At 50.2% G+C, this 20,137-nt stretch overlaps 1 protein-coding gene across 3 annotated transcripts; it reads left to right on the top strand.

Annotated features, from left to right (window-relative positions):
- The first annotated feature begins 216 nt into the window (after nucleotides 1–216).
- LOC125333461 (G-protein coupled receptor 183-B-like) lies at nucleotides 217–6,073 on the top strand. Of its 3 annotated transcripts, none has more exons than XM_048319358.1 (3): nucleotides 217–618; nucleotides 1,785–2,228; nucleotides 3,943–6,073. In XM_048319358.1, exons 2-3 carry the CDS (start codon nucleotides 2,086–2,088, stop codon nucleotides 4,631–4,633), a joined length of 834 nt encoding a protein of 277 aa, XP_048175315.1. In that variant the 5' UTR covers nucleotides 217–618; nucleotides 1,785–2,085; the 3' UTR covers nucleotides 4,634–6,073. The 3 variants fall into 3 exon arrangements, with proteins under 3 accessions (XP_048175315.1, XP_048175317.1, XP_048175316.1); XM_048319360.1 differs by having other exon boundaries at nucleotides 219–618; nucleotides 1,785–2,233; XM_048319359.1 differs by lacking the exon at nucleotides 1,785–2,228 and having other exon boundaries at nucleotides 220–618.
- Nucleotides 6,074–20,137: the final 14,064 nt, after the last annotated feature.

Below are 20,137 nucleotides of genomic sequence, written 5' to 3'. Positions count from 1 at the left end.
TGGCTGGCGATGCACCCGTTTGCTGCTCCCCACGGCGGCTGTGCGATGCTCCTCTGCTCCTCACCGATGCCTCGCGAGGAAACTTCCCAAAACAGGGAAGAACTTGGCTCCAGCCCCACGTCCCGCCCGGAGAACAATGAGGAGAGGGCGTGCAGCGTCAGCAGCGCCAAACCTGGGTATCCCCGGCAACGCCAACACAAACACTCCCGGGATAGCCCAGTGCAGCCGTGCCAGGGACATCCTTTCTGTGCTCAGAGGGTTTTTCTCATGGCTAACCTGCGCTGGCTCTCGTGGCGCCCAGACAAGCCCGGGATCGCTCCCTGTGTCTGAGGAAGTGTCTGGGGCTCCTTTTCCACGCAGCCCATCAGTTTTTCCAGACAGCTGAAAGTTAATGGGTGCCATGATTCAAGTGAGTAATCCTTGTGAAACCAGCTCTGGAGGAAGTTGCCCAGCAAAACAAATCCCGCGGCCCCAGCTCTGACGTGGAGCCGAACACGGGGTGCTCTGTATAAAAACCAGGAATCCATCCAAGGGAAACGGCACTTTTCGGCTCTGCTGAGACATCACACAGAGTGCAGGCATGCAGAAAACTATCCCTGGCTGCTTCTTCCAGCAAATGTAAGTATTTTTCCTTTTCAACTACGGAATAGCACTTCATTAGTCGGGATATTCAGGGCTAATCTGCATTTCTAATTTGTTCTCCTCTTCTGTGTATTCTTTGACACCATTCCAGGAGGAATTTTGAAAGGAATTACTTGTTTAAGAGCAGGAGGTATTTTTGGGTACCCCTCAGACTACAACAGTGCACTGACGATAAATGAGGAGTTATTATTAACTGGAATTTGGGAAGTGTGTCCAGAGAGATTTCTGTGGAGATAAAAAAATAATGCACTGGAAACACCAAGTGTTGGTTCAGGAAACCTTCTGTGATCTTGAACAGAGATCTCATCTGGTCAAAAACTGTCCAAGCGTCCCTGTCCGTGTGCAGGAATCCTCCTGTGGGTGACCTGAACCCCAGGCCACAAGAGCTGCTTTGAAAACTGTAAATAAAGGGGTGAAGCTCAGGTTTCCTCCTTCACTGAGTGTGGCCATTCTGGAAACATTCCGAAAATTCAGGAAACAGCTCCCCACTCCTATTCCCATCCCAGGTGTGATCCCACCTGCCACCCCAGGTGCAGGCAGAGGGAAGGGTTTGCTCTCTCCTCACGAAATCTCTTTGTGGGCTGGTGGGATTTCCCACTGGAGGAAGCCATGGATGGGGATCCTGGCAGTGGGAGCTCAGGTGAGCCACACAGGAGGAGCCTGTGGCTTCAGCCCCTGCTGGTGCTTTCTTCATGCACCTGCTCTTCACCCCAAATTACCTTTCTCTTACCTGTGCAGAGGCTGTGTCTGACCAGTGCCATGCCCAGGGTGTCTCTGGCACTGATTTGGCTACAGGAGCAGGGACTGTGCCTTCACAGCATCCTTGTGGGGTAGGCAGCACTCCTGGCCTCCTCCTGCCACAGCCCAGCCCGTGTCCCCATGGAGGGTGTGCATTTGCAGTGCCAAAACTCTGCCAGGGGCCCCTGGAGCTCTCCATGGAGGGAGCTCCAGCACCTGGGAACATCTCCCAGCTCTGCTTCATTCACAGAAGCAGATGTATCCAAGCAGCACCTGGAGCAAGTGTCAAGAACTGGGATGTCTCTTCCCTATCACGTGCAAGTGCCTGTGTGGTGACCCACGGGGCTGTTCCTGATCCCTGCCCCTCGGCCGGGCTGTCACCTGTTTTCTCACACTGTGCCCAGATTCCTTTGGAGGCACGAGGACAATCCCCGAGATAAACATCTCGATCCCCTGAGGTGAAGGAGGAAATCAAACCTCGCTCTGCTGCATTCTGGATGCCAGTTTTAACCCCTAAATTATAGTGTGGAAGAGGTGGAGGGAGCAGGAGGGAGCCCGACAGTGATCCTGCCTCGAGGGGCGCCGTGGAATGAAGAGACAGACACCTCTGACAAGTCCCACAGAAAGCAGGAAGGATCTTCCAGCCAGAAGCTCCAGTTCCTTTCCAAAGGACACTGTGGTGGTCAGAAAAATGCTGGCAGCACTATGGAAAATCCTGAAGTTTCAAGAAGAGAGGATGGGAGACACATTTTGAACTCCTCAGGGTCCCGCCCCAGGCACCTCCTCCGACTTCTCCGGCTGCTCCTGATTCCTAACGCTCCTCCTTGGACTCATCACCAAACCCTGGGGTAAGGTAGGACCTGAAGTGCAGAAGCTCTGAGTTCAAATGCTCCCCATGGGCAAGACCAGCTGTAAATCCAGCCCTTGGATGGTGGTCTTAAAACAAGCAAAGGTCTTTATCAAGGCATGTCATTTACCTCCTCAATAATGTAATTGATGAAAGTAGACACAGGAACAGGTTGCAAGCAAAAAAATAATGTCAGGAGATTCTTAATGTACCTTTCAAAGGAATAACTTGCTTGAAGGTAACACAACAAATCAGGATTCGGGTGTACTTGTCATGGCTTGGTTCTCCTCCACGTGGAGCTGGGGACTTGCATCAGTTCCGCGCTGTGGATTCAGGGTTTGTGCATTAGATCAGAATTTCTTTGGTGCTCTGCATCAAAACAAAGGGTCAAACCAATCATGGAGTCATTAAGACTGGAGGAGACCTCTAAGATCATTTGCTTTTGCCACAAAATGCAGAATAATTTTTCCACTTAATCACTGTGGGAAGTGAGGGTAGGGTGAGCTGACTCAGCTGGAATACAGGGAGAGATCTTTTCCTACTTCTTCCCCAAAGTATTTCATCAGCAAGTTGTATCAGACACTTCAAAGACAAAGGAGAACAGGCACATGTGAATCTCAGATGAGTCAACCTGGCACCAGTCAAGTCTCTACAAACAATGGGAATCTCAGTCTCAAAAAGCTGGCTCCATACCTTTCACGGGAATCACGCGAGATTATCATTTCCCCATCATCCCAGCAAAATTAAACCCAGGTGATGATTTAAGCAAACACCCTGACCTGCAGGGTAATGTGCTGGAAAAGCTCTGTAACGCCAGCTCCAAAGTGCTGACTTTGGGAATTCTGGGAATTTACATAAGGAGATAATTGCTCCATAGGAGAGAAATGGAATTGTTACACTCGGCTCAATCTCTGAGGCTCAGCCTCCTTGAAACTTCTTCAGTGACACCTTTCTTGAGCTGTTGGCCTCAAAACTGGTCGCACACCTCAGCCAAGGCCTAAATTCTGCTGGGTTCCTTCTTGCAGTTCATGAAAACCACAGAACACGAGATCTCTGCAGAGCCCCACCTGACACATCATTCCTCAAATTCCTGAGAATGAGCCTTCCAGTGGTTTCCCATCCAGCTGTGTATGACTTAACCATAGTTTCACCTAGGCCACATTTCTTACCTTGCTCCTCCCTAAAAATGCCTCGTGAAACAATATTGAAACTCTTCAGAAAATCCAAGCTATGTGACACTGGCTAGTTCCCACCAGGGTTGATCACCCTGCTGCAGGAGGAAGCTGGGCTCAATCAATTTGCTTGATCTGTGAGAAACCCACGCTGTTCTTCCTTATCTCCTCTCTCCCATTTAGATAACAATTTCCTTGTTTATTTATTAGAACTGAATTTGTAGATGATTTTAGTGTTTTCTAGGAACTGCAGCTTATCATTTTCTGGCTCCTCCCTTTCAGGGACAGGGGTAACTCACACCCTTCGGTGCACTATTACACAAATTATGCTGCTACCTGAAAATACCCAGGTGTTTTACAAACTTCATTCCTGTTTAAGATATGAGTGTGTAAACATAAGCTCAGATCCTGAGCTGGCATCATCTCCAAGCAGTTCTTGACGCCGGAATGTGCCTGTACAAGTGCAGGTCCATCATAATTTGCCTGGAATCCATCCTGCTAATTTGACATTTAATCATCGGGGTTTTTTTATGTGTATTCCAGGTATTCTTCCCTAACTGGCATTTCAATGGAGAGAGACCACATGAAAGATCTCAGAAGGTACCTGGCACTGAAATATATCCAATACCTCGTCCTGTCTTCCTCCAATGCTGTCAGCACCCTCCTGGGGCTGCTGGGCAGCACGTACACCATGATCCTCCTGCAGTCTGCCAAGGTCTCCTCCAAGTCCACTGCAGTCCTCATTTCCAGCCTGGCCCAGGCAGACATCCTGGTTTTCCTTAGCCTTGTTTCTGACATGGTTTTGGGCAGTTTTGGTGCCGGTGTCTCTCCTGCAGCCTTGGCCCTGGTGCGGATCCTCCTCACGGCCAATGCCCACGTGAGCTGTGTCCTGCTCAGCTGCGTGGCCTTCGAGGCCTATCTGATCACCTTCCTGCCCTCGGAGTCACGGCCCCTACGGACAGTCAGGAATGCCAGGATGATATGCAGGGTGATCTGGACGCTGGTGGCCGCAGAGTGCGCCCTGTTCCTCATGGATGACCACCTGAGGGCCAGTGGCGCCTCCGCTCCCTCCCGTGGCCCTTTGGGGCTCCTGTTCCAGCTCTCCAGCGTGGCCGCAGACCTGCTCAGGTCCCTCAGCTACATCCTGGGAATTCTGCTAAGGATTATCAACGTCTATATCTACTACAAGATATTTTTCAGCATGTCTCCCAGGTCTAGACTGAAATCCAAGTAGGGCGTGTTCCCTCTGGGAATGCTGGAACAACTCAAGACTCTTCAAGGCAATTCCAAACCATTTGGAAATTGCTCAATAACCAGGAACAAGGCTCACCAGGGAGTTTAAACCTTTGTGATTCCTGGTGCTGTTCAGTTGAGAAGAGTTTGGGGCTGAGGAGCCCCTTGGCATCGAGAAACCACAGCTGCTGTGTCTTTATTTAGACTTTATTCGCTGTACAGGTGAAGCAAAAGAGATTTCATGGATGTAAATCAACGCCATGGTCTTTTCTATAATAAGGCTGCTTAATGGCTTCCTCAGGGATCTGTTGAGCCAAGAGTTGTGTAGTTGCTTACTAAAGACAGGATCTATGTCCTAAAATATTCCTAACTCAGGTGGCCCCCAGGCTCAGCAGGTGGGATGGAGAGACAAGGTGAGCACCAAGATGCCCAAGGTGGGCTCGTGGCATCAGCCCCACCTGGAGAATTCCTGGGACAGAGCGGGGCTGAGCTGCCATACCTTGGAACATTCCCAGAGCTGTTCTTGGGAGGTTGTCACAGCAAAGCAGGAAACAGCTTCTCTCACATCCTTCTCCAGGAATAAAGAGGTGGAAAGCTGGAATGCAGCTGTTTGCTGCAGCCCTTCGAGGTGGAGAGTTGCATATGCTTCATCCAGAGGCATCTCCAGTGACTCCATGGCCATGGGTTTAGAGGCAGGGAGGGATTTGCTGGGATTAGCAGAGCTGCCCCACCTCTCGTGGCAGTGGTGTGGAAGATCACGGCCACAGATCTCCCTCTGACCACACCAGGGCTTGAGTGGATGTGTGAGAGCTGTTCCCAGCTGGTAATTCCTGGAATTTCCTCAGCACTCTGGGATTTTGTCAGCAAAGCACAAAGTGCTTCAGATACCTCTGACACTGCCCAAAGCACACGTGGCTGTGGGCACTTCCAAATCCTCCTGACTTCATGTGGGAGACACCTCCCAACTCCAGGTACAGACTGCGATGAGGACAGACTGAACTTCTGCCAGATGTTCTGCCACCCCCAGGTCATTCTGCCACCCCCAGATCGTTCTGCCGCCCCCAGATCTTTCTGCCATCCCCAGGTCATTCTGCCATCCCCAAATCCTCATGCCATCCCCAAATCTTTTTGCCATCCTCAGCTCATGGCTGTGGCACCAGCAGCGAGTGCTGAGTGCTGACTTTGCCTCTCAGGAGAGTCCAAAGGAAGCTCTGCCAAGGGCTGGGGATCAGTAAAAGCAGAGCAGAAATGTAAGCAAGTCAATTAAACCCTTGGATGAACATTCCCAAACAAAGCTGATCCCGTCAGCAGGAAGGATGTCCTAATAACTTGATGCACTGAGATAACCTGTTCTCGCTCCTGAAGCCTGAAGTGAGACACTCCCAGGAGAGATGAAATGTTACTTGAAGTGCTATAATTAATAAAAATCTATTTTGTTAAAGCCTGGGCATTATTTATGTATTTTTGCTGAGGTTCTGCTAGAGAGATCTAGAGGAGATGATTATTTTGTTACAGCCCCTGTTGGCAAGATTTTTATAGTGAACATTTAGACCACATGTGACTCCTTGGTTGGCAAAGAGGGACAGAGAGAACCCAGTAACACTGGGGGATGTTCTATCTCCTGTCCTATCTCAGCAAATTCACAGTTTTGCTGTGGTGCAGTTCCTGGCAGCTGGTCCCCATCAGCCCCACTTCTGGTCACCTTTGCAGATGGAGAGGAAACAAAACCCTGCACAGGATGATCAAACTGATAAATGGAAGAGTTCCCCCTGTCAGGAGACAGCCACCAGAGAAGACCCAGGGGCCGCTGGTGGTTTCGCTGTGCTCCTCATGGGTGCTGTGGTGGGAAGCCCTTCCTGCTGTCCTCCAGGGCCAAGAGTTGCTCTGTGCACACCCAGCAGCAAGGGGAGGAAGTGATTTCCCAGGAGAGTGAGCAGCCTTTGGCTTTTCCCTGGGCTGGTGCCACCTCTGCGCATGGAACAGCTCGGGTTGGACTCGGTGATCTTGGAGATCCCTTCAACCTTGGCGATTCTCTGATGACCCAGTGTCCTGCTGGGAGCAGCTGGGGTTTGTGGCAGTGGCCAGGCTGAAAGGGAAGGAGATGCTCCACAAGGAAATTCTGGGTAAGAACAGCAGGCTTGGAGAGATCTGCTCATCTGGGACACCCAAAGCACTTTGCAGTCAAGGACAGACCCTCCATGCCCTTTGTTCACATCCTCATCGGAAGTTTCCAAATCTCTGAAATAAAGAGGGCTTCTCTACAGCTCAGCTAAAACACACAAGCTATTTTTATTTTCCACTTGGATACGATTCCCTGAGTGGTTTTGGCTGGCTCCTGGTGCTTGATGTAGCTGTGGTTGGGGAGTTAGGTCATTCTCTGAAAAAGAGTTCATAGTCTGCTTTTGCCAAGAGCTTGAAATCACAAAATCATGGAATGGTTTGGGTGGGAAAGGATCCTTAAAGTTCCTCTAACCCACCCCCTGTCATGGGTAGGGACACTTTCCACAATCCCAGGGTGTTCCAAGTCCTGTCCAACCTGGCCTTGGACACTTCCAGGGATGGGGCAGGCACAGTTTCTCTGGGCACCGTGTGTTTATCTTGGAGCTATTCCCTGCGCCAAACCCCCCAGTCCATCCTCTCCAGAACCACAAAAGCCTTTTCTGGGGTGCAGGGAGAGGCACCCATCGCTGCAACAGGGAATTCCAATGGAAGCACGGATGGGCAGGACACGGCTGGCATGGGGCAGCTGCAGGAAGGCACTTCCCTATCACAAGAGGCTCTCCCAGGACATTTGTGTGAACTGGATTTGTGTAAACTTTGCCTCTTGGAAGAAAAGTTGTTTAGATTTCACTGCCTGTAAGTGAGCACCAGCCAGGACTTGCATCACTGCAGCAGCACCGTGTGAGCAGAAAGGTGAAATGAAAGGATTTTCGGAACAGATACATAATGGTGCCCATGAGAGGGGAATTCCCGTGTCATAGGGATGACCAAAATCCTTAAATTACATGGCTGAGGTTACACAGCATGTTTACCTTACTTAATGATTAAGGCAAGAAGGGAACTTTTCTCCTACTTTTGCTGGGAAGCTTCTTTCAAAGGAAGTTTGATAATAATCCAGGAAGAAGGAAAGATTGGGACAGGAAGGTGTTTTTCTACGACTGAGTCATTCTTAGAGATGAGTTTTCTGAAGCACCAATAATCCAAACACTTGGATTTAGACCTCACACAACTCACAGAGCAGACTGAACTGAGGAGATGGGTTCGCTCCCTGCAGTAAATGACGGTGTTAGAAGACATTGAATGTTTTTGGGAAACGTTCCTCTTTTGAGATCAAAATTCCGGAAAATTAGGGGCAGTTTGGTTTCTTCTAACAGGTGCTGGCTCCATTTGCTCGAATTCACAGCTGTTTCTCCAAAAGCCATTTAAAGGACCTACGGGGCTGTTGAATAACGAAACCAAGCGCTCTCGAAAGTGCAAGAAGGTGTTTGGCCCCTGGCTGGCAGCAGTGAGCGGCCCCGGCCACCCCAAGGACACGCCGTGTCTGGCGCGTCCCGTCTGGGGCGTTCTGGCTTTGGGTCCTGTTCGCTGCATCACTCCTGGCACCGCTCCTGGCCGGGGATCGCCGCTCTCGCTTGCACATCGTGCCCTCTGCTGGGCCAGAGATGGAGCAAACCAGCCCTGAGGAAAGTCCTGCTTTGCTCGGGCACCTGCCGGAGACTTCGGACAAAAGCAGGCGGGCACAGGACGGGGGGAGCGGTTTTGGGATGAAGGAGAACAGGGTTAGATGGGATATTGGGAACGAATTCTCCCCTGTGAGAGTGGGGAGGCCCTGGCACAGGGTGCCCAGAGAAGCTGTGGCTGCCCCTGGATCCCTGGAAGTGTCCAAGGCCAGGCTGGACGGGGTTTGGAGCAACCTGGGACAGTGGAAGGTGTCCCTGCCCATGGCAGGGGTGGGACTGGATGGGATTTAAGGTCCCTTCCCAAGGGATCAATCTGTGACCCCACAATGTGGCACAGGAGGCAGCAAGTCATGGCCAGCTCCACATCTGATCTCCAAATACACCTTTCAGTGGCCACACAATTCCCCTTTATTCAGACCTGGTTTTGGGACCTCTCCCTTGCACGGTGCAGCTGTGCCAAATAAACCTCCCAGGGGCTGTTTGTCCACTCCTCTGCCCCCAGGACGGTTTGAGCCAGGACAAGCCATTGCCACACGGAGTCAGCCAGAGCCCTGCACTGCTCTGCAACCCTCTGGCCCAGCCTCTGGCCCTGCCGGAGGTATCCTGGATGCATATCTTACAGCATAATTAGGGAAAACGGGATTGTGGGTGCAGGGGTGGCTCTGGAGGCTGCTGCTGGAGAGCTGAACTTTGTGTTCAGGCACACAGGGCTGCGAGGATGTGACAGGGATGGACAAGGACTGTCCCTGGGGGTGACACATTGAACATTTTGAGTCCATCCTTTCCCTCACACTAACCCCCATGCTTTCCTGAAACTAGGCTGGACAGCCATCCAAACCAGAAGCATCTGCTTCTCCTTTCGGCCTCAGCAGTGTAAATAAATTGCATTTGTGATGTTTGGATTCCATAAATCTATTGCTCTTGGCTTCTCACTGAGCGTGCTGAGGAGCAGAGGGATGGAGTCCCAGGCTGTGATCTGTCTCCAGGCACACTGAAGTTTGTTTACAGAGCCGGGTGACCATGGGGAAGTGTGGGACCCTGCCTGTCCCTCACAGGAACTGTCAGGGACAGGCAGGGTTTCCCTCAGCCCTTTGCAGAAGCAGCTCCTGGAACAGCAGCTGGAGCTCCCAGGGGCTGCGACTCCCAGTGCCCAGTTGCCACTGGCCACCACGGAATGGTTCTGTTGGAAAGGACTTTAAAGGTCGCCTAATCCAACCCCCCTCCATGGGCTGAGACACCTTCCACGAGACCAGGCTGCTCCAAGGGCCGTCCATCACCTTCCCGTGCAGCTCCAACCTCATCACCCCGGGCTGCCTCCTCTGGCACATTCCCCAGCCCAACTCGTGCTGTTGCCACGGTGGGGAGCCAGAATCCTTCAGGAAGGGCTTTGTCTGCCCAGCACAGCCCTGTCCCCAGAGTGGGCTAAATCCCTCCTGGAATTCAGAAATGATGACCTGGGGCACCCGACCTCTTGCCAGCTCCAAGCCCTGGCAGGGCTGAGTTTGTTCCTGTTTGCTGCAAGGCTGAGTTTGGTGGAAAACCCAGCACCTCACTGTTTAAAACTCAGAGCAGATGCATCACCACAGGAGGTACCAAACAATTACTTAAAACTGATTTTAGTGAATTTCTTTTTTCTTTTATTTTTTAAAACAGTGGGGTAGGAATATATTTTCCCTCAACTTTCCTGGGTGAGCCATGAAAACTCTCCAGTTTCTCCCCCAAGGATGTTCTCATGGGCATGAGAACACTGAAAAAAGGCATTTTCCTTGTAAACACCGTGGTTTGCTGGAATTCACCCCAGAATAGAGCCCCTGCTGAAGTGAAGAGGTCACACTATAAGCAGATACTTTACCATGGTTTACATTTTCAGATGGAGGAAGATGCAGAAGCACAGGAGATTTTCCTCTGCCTGCTAAACAAAACCAGGGGATGTGAATCCCAGTGGACACTGACCTCAGGGCTCCACTCAGGGCTGGTTTGGGGATCTCCAGGGCTTGGGGACCTCCAGGATTTGCAGGCCTTGATCCCACCTTGCCCCAATTCTGCTCCTTGTTACTTTCCTTAAAATCCCCTACACTTTGTAGACATCAGAGCCATGACCTGGCAGCTTTTTTCCAGTCTCCTTTCCTTATGATGGGCTGTTTGCCCAGGTAACTCCGAGGAAGAGGAGGAGGAAGAGGAGGAGGAGGAGGAGGAGAAGGAAGGGATGCAAATCCCATTTTCCCTCTGGGCTGGAAGGTGGGTTACACCTCAGACCACCCCACCTGAGCCTGGGAGTATTTTCTACCCAGTTTTCAGTCTTAGGGCTCCAAACCTCACTGCTGATCACCTACATGAGAAAATGCAGATTTGCCTGTTCCATGGCTGATCCAAGATGCAGGAGAAGCTCAGCCCCAGGAACACAGAGATACTGCTGTGTGGAGGGGTGTTATTCCAAGGGCGAGCTTTGCCCAAGAGATAAAACAACAAAGAATGGGAAAAACATCAAAAGGAGAGGGATTTTCTGTGAAGAAAGTGGGCTTTTCTCCGATGAGGCTGCAGTGAGAATGAGAGGGAGGAGGCACCAGGAGCCTCGTGGAGCTGCTGGCCTTGCATCCAGGCAAAATCTGCTCCTCACTGAGGTCAAAAGTTGTATTTGCTTTTGAGAAAAGCCTCGGAGCTGCAGCTCCTTAATCCAAGAGCAACAACCCCACATGTCCCGGGGAGGAGGAGGAGGGAGAGCATTTCAGGCCGAAAGTGGGATGGAATAACTGCAAACCCCCACTCATGCAACCCCCCCTCCCAGCGGGGCGAAGCTGCCAGGACCTGCTGTGCCAGGGCTCAGAGGCAGCTGCCAGGACCTGCCGTGCCAGGACTGAGACGTTTTCATGCCAACCGGTGCCAAAGGCCAAGGAATCAGGGATTTGTGACACCAAGGCTGGATGCTTGACCACAAGGAGCTGCTCTCCTGGGAATCCCAATGCTCCAGAGGTGGATCCAGGGCTCAAAGGCTGAACCACAGCTTGGGATCTGATTGCTCTGTGTGCACAGAGGAGGGGCTGGGAAAATGCTTAAAGTCCATCAGCTAGAAAGGTGGGAAAACACCTCAAATTGGAACTACAGAATGGCTTCAGCCTCCTTTCAGGTTCCTGAGAAATTTCAGGCTCATCTTGCTCTTTTTCACCATCTTCCTTTGTGTAGAAGGCAGGTGACATTAGTCCTTTAATTATTTGGGTGTAAAAGACTCAATAACCTGTTTTAAAGTGATTTTTGAATTCAATTATCTGCACGTTTCATTGACAAGGCAGGAGGCCCAGAAAGCCGCTGAAAGAAGGAAGGCATTTTTGAATACCTACATGGACAGAGAGCAGAGATGAAAAGCAGATGTTGGAGGCAGCTGCGTAAAACAAATAATGAGGAGGCCAGAGAAGAGATCATAAAGAAATAATATCCCCCGTGATGCTTCCCCAGAACCATCTCTATTGCTGGTTAGAGAAGGTTTTTGGGCAGACAGGTTTTAATCCAGTCAGGTTTTTATCCAGTCAGGTTTTTAGGCAGACAGGTTTTTAGGCAGTCAGTCAGGTTTTTAGGCAGACAGGTTTTTAATCCAGTCATTTTTTTATCCAGTCAGGTTTTTAGGCAGACAGGTTTCTAGGCAGACAAGTTTTTATCCAGTCAGGTTTTTAGGCAGTCGGGTTTTTAGGTTTTTGCCTCTCTCCTAAAGCTCTGCCAGTTTGTCGCCACATCAATACCCCAGAATTGCCAAGAGCCCCAAAAGGCATCAGATCTCCATCCTCCTCTGGGGCTGGGTGATGGCTCCACCTGCTAAATCTTGGGAATCTCACCCTCTCCCCTCGCTCTTCTCCCCTCACTCCATGGGATGTGCTCATGTGAATTATGGCCTCCCTGAATTTTCAATAAGGGCAAGGAAATGAAAGAAGAAAAGAATCCCAACTTCTACTCTTTTCTTTCCTGGGAAGCAGAAAAAAGCCAGAAAGGGGGAAAGAAGGGATTAATTAGTTGCAAAATAAAAAATCTTTGTTTTCTCTACAAAGCAAGCCATGTTTTGTAACCTTTCTCATTAAATCCCTCAAGATTATTGCTGCTGTTGATTAATTATGAGCAGACACCTCCAGGCAGCCCTTCCCTGCCCATCATCAGAGGCCACTCTGGTGGTGACAGTGGCAGATGTCACGCCCACACCGTGTCCTGCCCTTCTCCCCTGCTCAGTGCCCTTCTCCCTGTCACAGAGCCAACCGGGAATGCCCACACTTGGGAGGAAATTGTCCCCACATTGTCCCCACAGCCAGTGGTCCATTAGGATGGGGCACGTTGCCCTCTAAACCCCAGCCCAGACTCATGGAATCATTTAAGCTGGAGAAGCCCTCTGAGATAATCAAGTCCAACCATTCCCCCAGCACTGCCAAGCCCACCCCTGAGCCACGTCCCCAGGTGCCACATGCACATGGCTGTTAAATCCCTCAGGAATGGGGACTCCACCTCTGCCCTGAGCAGCCTCTGCCAATGCCTGACCACCTTTTTTCATGGAAAACCCAAGGGGAATGAAACCCAGCCCAGCCCTATAACGGGGATAATGCCCAATGCTTCCAGAGGCTTTGGAGTTTCACTGTAAATCACCTGCAGAAATCAAAATTAGGGCTTGGAAGGAAATAAAAATGACCGGGTTTGGTCAGATTCAATTCTTTTCTGTTAATGCTCCCTTGCTCTCACAAATGGAGCACAAATGTCTCATCTGTTCAAAATCCAACTTTGGAAAGTTCTGTTTGCTCCTTCCTCTGAGCAAATCAGAATTCCCAATCAGACAAACCATAAGTTCATCCTCTGAGCATTTTTCATCTATCTCCACCCTCAGTGCAGAGCTGGCACAGGCCTGATGCAAACTCCAACCTCATTTAAGCTCCCTCAGCTCCTTCCTCGAGCAAAGTGATGGTGAAAGGGTATCATAGAAAGATCTTAATTCCTTTTTTGTTGAGTATGAAATTGAGAAAAGATAAAACCAAGCTGTGGCAAGATCCAGGCTTGCTCAGGCATTATTATTCCACTGTAGATTAAGGCCTGACCCAAACCACCAAGGAGCTCTTGCCCTGCCTTGGAGAGGCTTTCACTGCAAAGTGATTCCCCACAGCTGGGTGTGAAGAAAGGAAAAATCCACTTTTCTCTCAATTTGTCCCATTTGCCTTCCCCAGCCCTGTGGATGTTCCCAGAGAGGGAACGTGCCCTAAGCACGAGGGGCCATCAGGCCTTCCCCTGCTTCATCCAGGCCTGTCTAAGGTCTACAGATGGTTTCAGCCCAGATTTAATACAAACCTCAGCAATAAAACCATTTTTCCCTAATAATTAAAACCTATAATAATCACAGTCCTGCTGCAGAGATGAGATCCATTAAATTAAAGTAAATTAAATACTGCTGCTGGTGATTAAACACATCCTGAGACACTTGGTCCTACTCATTATAAACAAAACTTTAGTCAAGTTCCTGAGCCACAAAAGTGCTTGTCAAGGCAGGTTTCTCTTTGACACAACTGCTGAAGATGACACATTTCCTTGTCTGCAAGCATTCTCCAAAGAGAAAACTTCAGGCAATGAAAATATTTTGGCATTTCACCAAGTATTTAAAATATTTAACAGTGACCTTGAGAATTAGACAAGGATCCAGTTAAAGCTCTGGTTTAAGGAAAAAAATAGGACAAAAATATGTTTCCTTGAAGAATTTGGTCCTGGTGTGTGTTTACTGCAGAGCTTATCTCAGCTATGCTCTGGACACAATGAAAATGAGCTTAAAAACAAAGGAAAAGGAAACAAGTTTAACTCCTTGTCTTAGAACTACCCTGTGACCCAGGGAATTAATTGAATTTCCAGAACACCTGACCACTTCCTTCCAAAGAGTCAAACAGTTGCTCAGAACAAGGAGAGGGACTAAATCTTATGCTGATGAAGAAATGGGAATTTTTTTTTATTAATGGAAAGGATCTCTGTGGCTCATTGCTGGCCCAGTAAATGAACCATGGGTCTGCCTTGGATAAGACCACTCCAGGCAATCCCAAGGGACTATTCCAAAGGCATCAGCTCCTGTACTTTGTGGATGAGGGTAAAGTGGAACAGCCCAAAGATGAGACCATCTCTGCTGGGTGCATTTCTCTGCCATTTATTATTTCTAAACAAAAGTACAACTTCAGCCCATTTTAGGCTGATTTTGCACAAAGAGTGGAACTTAAGAGGTGTGTGCTGCCCTGGGTGCTGCTGAGATGTGTTGTCTGTGTGGTAAAACTGCTCCTTTCCTCTTTTATCAACCTGAAAAACAACCCCTGGAGCACCAGGTGTTTCTTCTGCCTGGGTTTTGTGGTCCAACAGACATGGGGTTTTTGGTGGGGAGATCCCCTAAGTCCTCACACACCTGTGTGACTCTGTACTCAATGTGTGTCCCCCTTTCATGCTGAGAAGCTGGCTCACCTCTTCTTCCCATGTTATGGGGTCCTACCACATTTCCTTGTACCTCTTAGCAGGTGCATCCCTGGAGGGAGAACCCCCACAACATTCCCAGGGGGTGAAGCTGGGCTTGGTTAAACGCCAAGGAAACGGGGGTGTCTCCAAGGTGGATAGCACAGAACAGGGAAAGAGGATGGATGTGATGGCCATGGGTACTCTGTGCTTTGACCTCTGCTACCATTTTGTGGATTATTAACTGACAGTTCCTAACTTATTTCCTGTAAACCCAGGAATTAGAAAGGAAAACAGAACCATCTCATTTTGCCAGCACATGGAGATTTGCTTCAGTCTCTGCATTTAGGTTTAGCTTTTCACATTGAGAGGATTTTCCCCAGCTCCCAATCACTCAGTGGTGCTCTTCCCATAAATTAATGCATTTAGGAAGTGCCCAAAAGCTCCTAGACTTCCAGCCACAAAGAAAGATAAAAAATCCTTTAAGTTGTAATTGCCACAAAATGCCCTTTGTGTGTTTAGAAGACGTGTGGCACCTGGGGACATGGTTTAGTGGTGGCCTTGGCAGCGCTGGGTTAATGATGGAAATTAGAGAATTCATTAAAGAAACCCCTAAACTCAACAATATCTTTTTTATTATCTTGTACCTCTTCGGAGGCTGTAGGAAACCACGTAATGGATCAACACTCCAAGTATTATTGAAACAAAGATCAAAACAAGCACTCCAGACTTAAAGAGCACATCCAAAGTTATGCAAACAATTCCAAGGAGATCCAGCCATGCTAGCAGCCCTGCCAGGGGGGTGCTCTTCAGCTGAGAAGGGTTTGGGGTAAGTTGGGTCAAAAAGAGGTAGAAAAGGAAAAAAGTTGGTAGAACTTAATCGCGGTTCAAGACCTGAAACTGGGTGAGGTCCTCAAGCTCCCAGCAGGATTCCTCACCATCTTCATAATTCTGTATTTTCAGTCTTACAAACCCAGTTTGGACAGGGCTTTGCACAACCTGGGATAGTGGAAGGTGTCCCTGCCCATGGCAGAGGGTGGCACTGGATGAGCTTTAAGTTCCCTTCCAACCCAAACCATTCTGTGATTCCATGATTCTTAATTTCCTTTTATTTCCATAAAGCACGTGCATGCTCTGCATTTATTTTCTCCCAGATGTGCGTTATTTTTCAGCTCATTGGGTGTGTTAATGGTTACTGTTGTCAATAACAGGGTTTCCAAACAATTTCTGGATGACTTTGTGAACTGGCTGCCAGCGGGACAGAACATGGAGCCGAGCTCCAACTTTCTAGTAAATGTTTGTCAAAGAAAATGAGATTTCTTAAGAGATGTGGAAAGTTCTTCTAAGATTTTCATTGATTTTCCCCTCAATTTTGGCATCTGACATGGATCCACCAGGACTTGCTGATGGATGGCAGGACATGGAGGGTCACAAAGAACGTGCTCAAGACCAAAGCCACGCCGGGCATCGCTCAGCCAACGAGAAGTGACACAAAGACTGCACAGAGCAGGCGAAAACTGTGCTTATCTTGGTTATTAAAGCCACACATTTATCACCAGGTGAAAATCCCTAATTCCCAGCTCCAGGGGTGTGGAGAGGAGCTGGTGCTCTCCCTGCAGCTGGCAAAGCTGGCGGGTCCAACGTGCCAAACACGTTCCCCTCGTGCTGGGAGATAAAGCTCACGTTGAGGGAGCACAAACAACAAGGACCAGCCGCACAAGGCTTCGTTAATCACTTCCATGTGCCCGTTATTAGCTGGGAAGGCTGAAAGGGAGGGAGAGATCAAGCAGGACTAGACTGATTCAGACTTTTCAGCAGCAACACTATGGATCTTTATTAAATCCAGAGTGCGTGAGCTGGGCTGGCACCTGCTCCACTGCCGTGGGCAGGATGAGCATCCATGTGCCGGAGAAGGATGCACGGAATCACCCCAGCCCTGGAGTACATCCATGGGCTGAGACCTACAGCCACCCAAAATCTGAGAGCTCTCTGCCCCCAGGAGGTTGTCCCTTGTCCCAGCCAAGCTGTTGTGTTCCGGCGCGGCTCCGCCACATCCGTCACTCCTACAGGGAGCCAACACCCGGACAACAACAACTGACTGGGAGCAGCTCAGTGAGGCCAAACCACCCCACTGCTGGTTGTCAGTGCAGCTCTGCCCTGCACAGTGACGTGCAAGCACAAGGCAATGCTCTCTTCAAGCTATTCCAGCAATTTATCCCTTAGGAAAAATGTATCACCCGGAAAACCACCAGTGTTTGCTGCAGCTGTGGGGCCAGCTCTGGGAAGCGCTTTATGGCTCTGCATAAGTATTTGGGTTTCTGCTCTCTCCGTGTTTCCATCAGCCTGCTAATCACCCTGTAAAACCAGGAATTCCTGCTTTAAGGAGATAATGAACCCACCCCAAGCAGCTGCAGGGTATCAAACATGGCAAAGACACCCAGTGCGCGGAGGCAGCTGCCCAATGTTCCTGCTTCCCACGGAGGCCTTTGCTCCACATGAAGCAGAAGAAGAGGTAAATGAAGATCTAAAGCAAGCAATGTCCATTTGCTGTTTCCTGATTTAATTTAGCGTGGACCTGGCACAGTCCAACTTGTCCAGGAGTTTGGGTGAGCTCCTTGCTTTGCACTGTCTCTGCTGAGAAGTGACTGGTTCCCATATTTCAGGTAAAAATCTCCTGTGGCACCACGGCACAGGTGAGGATATGGGATCATGGAACGGTTTGGATGGGGAGTGACCTGAAAGATTATCCATTTCCAACCCCCTGCCATGGGCAGGGACGCCTTCCCCTATCCCAGATTGCTCCAAGCCCCATCCAGCCTGGCCTTGGACAGTTCCAGGGATCCAGGGGCAACCACAACTTCTCTGGGGAACCTGCTCCAGGGCTTCCCCATCCTCACAGCCAAGAATTTCTTCCTGATATCCAACTTAAATCTAACTTTCTTCATCTTAAAACCATTCCCCCATGTCCTGTCCCTCCATCCCTCACCCAAAGTCTCTCTCCAGCTCTCTTGGAGCCCCTTCAGGCCCTGGAAGGAAGGTTGCTCATACATTTATTAATTTAGGGGGAGATACGTCCGTGAGACCAAGCTACACGTTTGTGTTAGAGAGGCCTCCAAGCTAAAATTGCAGGAATAGTTAAGGAGTTGCACAACCACATTGTATGAAAAGCAGGAGAGCACATTTGCAGTGACCCTCAGGAGACAGAGTTTGGCAAAGCACTCAGTGCTCTTGGTGAAATAAAACATGCCCTGCAATCCTTTTGCTGATGATATCAAGTGTAATATTCAATGGTCTTCAGAGGCTGAAAGCTGCTCTGCTGCTTTTGGATTAAAATGAATCGATTCAACTTTAAATTAACAGCAGATGACTTGTGGGAATGTCTATTCCCACATTTACAGCTTTGCACTAGTTTTTTTTCTTTAAAAGTGTTAGAGCTGAGGGCAGCCAGCATTCCCTGGAGCTCCAGGTAGGCAACAAAACCCATCACGACCGACATCCAGCTTGGCCATCCCAAGGCAGCACCACCCCAACCCCCCAAATTTAGAAGTGCAGGCTTAAAAATAAGCAGATGCTCAACTTCTGCCAAGGGCTGGGTGTGACTGAGCACGTGCTGGAATGTTTTGCTGACTCCAAGCCCTGCTCTGGCAGAGGACAGGTATTTATAGCACAGGTGATCCAGTTGATCCAGCACTTCCTAAAATGCTGGCGGATCTGGGAGCTGCCAAGAGCAACAGGAGTTCCTCAGGCTGGGATGAGGGAGTCAGGGCTGTGTCCTGCTCACCCACTCCCTGCAGCAGGTCCCCAGCGCTGGAAGGGACCTTCCAGACCATCTCATTCCAGCTCCCTGCAATGGGCAGGGAGCCCTCAAGCAGACCAGGCTGACTGAAACCCCAGATCCATGGCTTGGATTTTCACTGGGGCAAGGTCAGGGAAAGGTTGTCCCCCACCATTCCATCACCTCCTGCCTCGGTCATTCCCAAATTATTCATTCCCACATGGTTGCAGACCTGCACCTGCCAGAGCCCATCTCAGGCTGCTTTGAATCCCATCCCAGCAGCATCAGGCTTAGGGATGCTCCTGTGGTGCCACAGCTTCACCTGGCTCCAGCCCTTCCTTAGCCAAATTCCTGCTTGACCATGTCCAAGGACTGAAATAACCCAGCAGAACTCCCTGGCAGCTCCTTGCACTGCCTGTTGTGCAACCTGGAACTTCTACACTTGCAGGGGCGAGCAGGTGACATCTCCCATTGCCCCTGGCCCCAGAGGGCAGGAATTTACTGAGCATCAACACAACATTGTGGGCCCAATCCAAGTTTCACAGAATCACTGAGGGTGGAAAAGCCCTCCAGGATCACCAGCTCCAACCTGTGCCTGATCCCCACCTTGTCACCCAGCCCAGAACACTGAGAGCCATGTCCAGTCCTTCCTTGGACACCTCCAGGGATGGGGACTCCACCACCTCCCTGGGCAGCCCCTTCCAATGCCTGACCACCCTTTCCATCAAGAAATTCCTCCTGCTGTCCAACCTGAATCTCCCCTTTTTCTCAGGCCACAACAATTGAAGGCATTGAAGGCAGGTAGCACCTCTTGGCTACCCTGCCTGTCCTGCTCATCCACAGGCTCCCCACTGCTCCTGGCAGCTCTGACACCCCTGGACACCCCCACCACTGAGCCAGGAAAGTCACCAAGGGCAATTTATCGTCACAAAGGCACCTGTGGGCTGAGAGTGGGTGATGACACTCATCAACTCATGGTTGAGGACAACAGCACAGCCTGTTCTCTCTCCTGGCATTCCGTGCCTGCCCACAGGGTTTGTGCTCCCTGCTCTCCGCACGGCGGCTGGGAAAGCAACCAGAGGCAAGGCAGGAAGAGCTCCTGCTCTCCATGGCAACATCCAGCAAACTCTGGGAGCTGGGGCGGCTGCCAGAGCTCCGTGGGCTCGAATGGTTTGCAGGACGTGACCTGGGCTCCTGGGCGAGTTCCAGAGGTGCCCAGAGCGCATCCTGCCTGTGCAGGGACACCTGGGCTGGACAGAGTCCCTCAGTGTGGGAACAGAGCAGGGCTGGCACAGCACAGCCTCCCCTGCTTCATTACTCATCAGAGTTAATTAGCACAGGATGAGCTGCCTCGTTAGCAGCAGCTCCAGCCCTGGCACTGCCAGGGGACGCAGGAACCCATCATGGCACTGGGAATATCTGGAGAGTTTGTTTCTAACACAAGGCCATGTTTGCAAAAGCAAACATGCAAATGAACACAAATGTCCCAGGAATCAGAGAGTCAGGGGATCACTACGGTTGGGAAAGCCCTCTAAGATCATTGAATCCACCTGGTAATCTAAAACTGCCACTTTGCTACTAAACCATGTCCCAAAGTGCCACACCCACACGT

Source organism: Corvus hawaiiensis, chromosome 14, assembly GCF_020740725.1.
Source record: "Corvus hawaiiensis isolate bCorHaw1 chromosome 14, bCorHaw1.pri.cur, whole genome shotgun sequence".
In the NCBI taxonomy this organism is placed as follows: Eukaryota; Metazoa; Chordata; class Aves; order Passeriformes; family Corvidae; genus Corvus; species Corvus hawaiiensis.
This window is presented reverse-complemented; position numbering and strand designations above follow the sequence as displayed.